This window comes from Sprattus sprattus, assembly GCF_963457725.1.
Source record: "Sprattus sprattus genome assembly, chromosome: 13".
NCBI classification, from domain to species: domain Eukaryota; kingdom Metazoa; phylum Chordata; class Actinopteri; order Clupeiformes; family Clupeidae; genus Sprattus; species Sprattus sprattus.
Window position 1 is genome coordinate 29,117,010 of NC_137911.1, and position 5,560 is coordinate 29,122,569.

General features: G+C 43.1%; 1 protein-coding gene across 1 annotated transcript; it reads right to left on the reverse strand.

Moving 5' to 3' along the window:
• Window positions 1–208: 208 nt before the first annotated feature.
• Window positions 209–2,287, reverse strand: LOC308374494 (uncharacterized protein; the record flags this gene model as incomplete). Its single annotated transcript, XM_080850275.1, has 1 exon — window positions 209–2,287. One exon carries the CDS (start codon window positions 2,285–2,287, stop codon window positions 209–211), a length of 2,079 nt encoding a protein of 692 aa, XP_080706401.1.
• Between the last annotated feature and the right edge of the window lie 3,273 nt (window positions 2,288–5,560).

Sequence of the window (5,560 nt, forward strand, 5' to 3'; positions counted from 1 at the left end):
CAAGGTTGTCAGCTGTGTAATGTTTCTTACAGACTTGGTATCTTAGAGCACCTAAGAGCACATTACACTCAAGAAATTGAAACAACAGAATATACAGTACACTGCATAATTCATTAAAACATGACAATTTTTTTTAAGCATACTACATAATTCAAGTTTATAACCCTTTGTGGTTTATGGAAAATGTGGTGTAATAAAATCATTTGAATCAGAAAAGATCTTCGTGGTTCAATGTCTCCTTTTCAAACCCGGTCTGAACTATTTCCTTGATTCTCTCAGTCTCCTGGGGCTGAGCAGCTGGCAGAATGGCTTTCAGCTCGCCCTCTATTTTTACCATCCTGGCATCAGTCTTCCTCTCAAATTCTTTCTTGTTCTTCAGGACCAGCTGAAAGATGCCGTCTTGAGCTGCCTGGCAGGACTCCTGCAGGTTCAGATGCTCTTGAAGAAACTCTGGTTTGCTCTTATCCATGGCCATGAGCTTACCCAGACTGCTGACTCCGTCCATCAGGAACTTGTTGGACACTTCAGTGTAGGTCTCCGAGATCATGTGGACCAGGCTGGCGATGTTGGAGGCTTGAAAGGCCTGGTTGTACAGGAGGTCTTTTGCAAAGAGCTTGCTGTTGTAAGAAAGTTTCTTTGAGTCATCAGCTGTTGTGACAAAATTGTGCAGTTTCTTGGTGAGGCTGGTTTTCACGAGGGTGGAGACCATCTGGAAGAAACGCACCATCTTCTCCCACTGCTCTTTGACTCTGCCCATGGCATCGAGACCCTTGACCAGCATTTTGATAGTGGTGCCAAAGTCAATCTCTTTGATCTTGCAGTTCTGCATTTCAACCAGGACATCAGTCAGCTCCTTCTGATTCTTCTCCATGTTCTCCACACACTTCTCATACGAGTCCCTTGTTTGTTTGAGTTGTTCTCGGCTCTGCTCGATGCGGAAACGGGCATTCTCAGATGCTCCCTGACTGGCAGACTGCAGTCCTGAGCTGTTGTTCTCTGCTTTGAACATCATGGGTGGTTTGGGGGTAAGAGCAGGTGAACCTGAGATAGCCTTACTCTTACAGTCAAAAGCGAGGGCATCATCATTCAGCTCCTGTAACTTCTTTATGAGCTGTTTAGTTTTTTTCTCATCCCACTTCTGATCTGGCTGATACGTTGCCAACTCCCTACAGATGTCAATGCCCCTGTTACAAAGTGACAGAGCTTTCTTCTTTAGTTTGCCCTGGGGCATCTTCTTCAAGTCCTCGGACATCCTTTGGAATTGAGAGTCAGTCCATGTAGTCTTTGGACATTTCTTCTTCTGGTCATAGAGATTGTGCCAGTCTATTTTACCGTCATTGACATATTGTTTGAGAGTTGCTATAAAGGAAAGAATCTCTCCAGACTTGCTGCAGATTGTCATTTGTGAAACCATATCTACCTCCTCCTCTTGTGGTTTGATGCTGTGGTATGTTGTTGAGACTTCTTCTGCTGCCTGGCAGGCTGTTCTCACCGGAGCAGTTATTAAAGCCGTGACTCCACTGACAATTCCTGTCAGGGCCTCTGTGATTCCTCCAGCAATATCGGTGTCAATTATGTCCCACCCAGAGGGAAGGGAATCCATTGCTTTCTTGTACACATCTTGTGCTTCCTCTATTTGCTTTGACATGTTCTCCATTGCTTTCTTGGACCGTTCATTCAGCTCTTTGGCAGTCTTCTCATTAATTTTGGTTTCCTCCAGTTTCATCTTAACGTTCTCCAGCTCTTTTCCATAAAAGTGTTCAGCATTGACACAAGCCTCCAACAGCTCCTGGATTACATTTATGACAACATCATACTTCTTTTCAACACCTCCTGCCAGTGTCACACACTCATCTGCAATGGTGCGGATGTTTTCCAGTTGATTAGGCAACACAGCTTTAATAACTGCATCACTGCCCTGGAAAAGGATCTTGACCGCTGCCTTCATGTAATCAGGAACTGTGGCCGTGTGAATGCGGATCTGATCCATACTCTTGTGGGCCTCGTTGAATGCGTGCCAGCCTGAGTTACAGATCTGCATTAGACAGGCCCTGAAGGAGTCTGGGTACTTTATGTACTTGAAGCCGGTGGGTGGGGGGTTCTTGTTGATGGAGAAGTCAGTACCTGAGGAGATGAAGACGAGCTCCCCAATGATGGCAATAGAGAGGGGAGCAGGGGTCAGGTACTCCTCCCAGTTTGCATTGGGCTGCATCAGCATCTGGGTGGTGTCCCGCATATCTGCTGCAGAGGTGAGACTCTGAGTGGTCTTCGCAATTTGCGCATCCATGTTCAGTACTGTTCAACAAAGAAGAAACAGAAGATGTCATGGAAATTGCAAATGGTTATTCTGTTTATTCTGTCAAACTGGTCTTTGTCCTAACCCTATAGACCAGTGTTTCTCAAAGTGTGTGTGGGGGGGGGGGCATGGATAAAAAAAAAAAACCTCCCTCCGTGGTGAAAATGATCCCTCCGGGGCTGGACTGAAACAAACAAATCAAATACACAGTTCGGCGGCTCGAAAAGTTTGGGAACCCCTGCTCTAGAGCCGTCAGATTCAGGCAATTCGGTGATTCTGCAATAATCCTGTTAGCAATGAACAATTTGGCTCCTTACTGTAATTAGCTTGACAGCAAAGCCAAAAGCCTAAATAATTGTAGTTCTTTTCCCCCAAACTGTTGTGAAACCAAAATTACGTAGTTTGTGTGCAGCTATCTCATTTGGTGGAACAAGTCAGTCCTGTTACATCCAATTTTGACCCAGCATAATCATACAGTGTTCTGTAACTGAGCTCTGATCATTTAAAAATCTGTCTAAACACAATCTGTAGCTTATTGTGAATTTTCCGTTGCAGTGTTAAGCAGTTATGCTGTAAGTGTTAACACATGTGTATTTGGGGTGCCATTCAGGACTGTACTTTTTTCTTAATCATTCATGTACATTCATTTAAAAAGTTACAATTGCTGTTGATCTAATTACCTGTCTTATTCTATTCCACTGAAATGTTGCTTAGACATTAATTTTTATGTGGTGAAGTATGTGATTCTACAGTCAGATACATAATTTAATGTGCATTATTAGTATTTTTCATTTTTTACATTGCACATCTGAAGTTTTTATACACATACCAATTCTACATGGTACAGGTGGGAGCAAATATTTACCTGGGAGGACAGAGATCTTCTTCAAATCCAGTTGTGCAGTGTTAGTTTTCATTTTTAATTCTTCACCAGGCTGACTTCTTCCACCACCAACATCTGTGCACATCCTGATAGAGTAGGCCGTATCCTGTTTAAGGTTGTCCAGAGTAAATGTGTTCACTTCCTTCCTGGCATCCCTGCTCTTCCACTGATTGCTATTTTCCTCACTGAACTCAATGATGTAACCTTTTACAGATTGACCTTGTTGAACAGATGGAATGCTCCAGGTCAGAGTGATAGAGTGTGCTGTCTCTTCAGTAACTTTTACATTTGTTGGTGGACCAACTGCTGTGAAGATTACAGCACTGCAGACATCACTGCTAACAGCATGGCCGAGTTTCCCCACAGCTGTGGATCTGATCTCATACTCAGTCCCTGGCTTCAGTCCTGACAGAGTTACTGCCTCTGGGTTCTTCTGCACTGGGTGAGATGCCCATTCAGTCTCCTGTTCCTGTTTCATTCTGTAGTCTACTCTGTAGTCTACAGTGGCAGAGTCTGGGTCAGACACTTTAACTGTTAAGCTGTCATGTGTAACACCAGTAATGGTTGGGGTGGCAGGTTTTGATGGAGGTACAAAGGGGACGGCATCAGAACAACCATCTTCATACATGAAAATCCACGCTCCAGGATGGCCCTCATCATATTTTGATGCAGCTACGAATTTGGTGTAATCACTGTTGTTCAGCTCCTTCAGTTCTCCAAACAATTGTAGTTGTTTCCTCATCGTCTGTCTTGCATCAGTTGAGAGCCACTCTGTGTTTCTGGTCTGTAGATCAGGGGATTCTATAGGAGTGTCCACTACCCCTGTTGGTTTGAGATAATCTGACAGTTTCACCAGAAAACTATCAGGCTGGTCTACAGAGGTAAATGAAAAGCACACAATAGTTTTGACTTCTAAATCAGACAAGAGGTAATCCAAATTCTCATCCATTTTTGCACCTAGTTTCTCCAGTTGCTTGAGGAAGGATGTCAGTGTATCTGATTCCTTCTGCTTGCATCTGAGCCAGTGATCCAGGTAATTTCTGTTGAATGGAGACTGCTTGTGTGCCTTCAGGATGTCCTCAAGGGCACTCTCCTCTTTCACACCCCCTCGGATTGAAGGAATCACTGACCCAAGCTTCTGCATCAAGACAAGCTTGTACTGACAGCACCTCTGCATGAAAGCCTGAACTTTCTCTCCCATGATAGGAAATGTTGCTGCTGCTGTGTCTTTCAGTATGTCACTGCATCTCATCTCTGTCATTGTTAGAGACTCTATTGTGTCTGAGGAGCATGTGATGAGATCATTGCTGATGTCTCTTTGTAGTTTTGCAGCTCTTGAATCCAATTTCACCAGAGGGTACAGCCACACCCTGAGTGGAACAGCATGTTCTCCATTCTCCCCCAGCATGTGTGGAAGGTTTCTGTAAACACTCACAGCATCACTGAAGGACGTTGGGTTGGTTTTTAACTGGAAATCTCCATGAAATGTGCAACTAAATTTTTCAGCTGCTGCTTTCTCTTCATCATCCATTTTAAGGGATGATTTAATCTTATTGAAGATGATGTTAGACTCTACCTCCACTTGTTTCTTATCATCCTCTGAGGATAATTCTCTGTCAAACACAAAGTAAGCACCAGCTCCGTACAAGATGGCTGTGACGACATGAGTGGCAGTGTCATCTTCAAACACATTTGGACGAGACATCTGTCCATGAGCAAGTTGATGCATTGGTAATGTTTCAAATGCTGTGGTTGTTCTGTACTGAAGAGTCACACGGGCTTGTTTGTGAGATTTCTTTGTGTCGTGGAAATATCTGGCTGATCCTCCAACATTCACCAGACCTCCCAAGAGACTTAATTTAAGAGAGCCAGATATCTTTAATGAATTTGACCTCTCCTCAATTGAATCTGATGTTGTAACATTAAATTCAGTATTATGTTTTTGTTCTACACTTGTTTTGTTCTGTAGGTTGTCATGATCCCATGAAGTCATACCTGTGGACATAAATCAATGATCATAAAGTATAATAAAAAAAAGTGTTTTGAATTGTAAATTCAACTTAAATAGTCTACCATTAAATAGTACATACAGTTACATACAGTTGCTTAGGTAAAATGCAGGGGTCAAATTTCACTGCTCTTATTATGTATGTGACGATAAGGGTAACTAATTTTTCAACATTATTTTGAACACGGCTGCTTAGTTCCGTATCAAAGTACCCCCAAACTGTTTATTTCTGTCATATTTCAGGACTGAACACATCAATGATGTCATACCTGAAATAAGAGCATCGTTACGGCAGTCATACAGCATCCCAAGCTGGAATGGTCTTCCCAAGGCAGCAACCTCTATGATGTCGGCAGATTTCAGCTGGTAAACA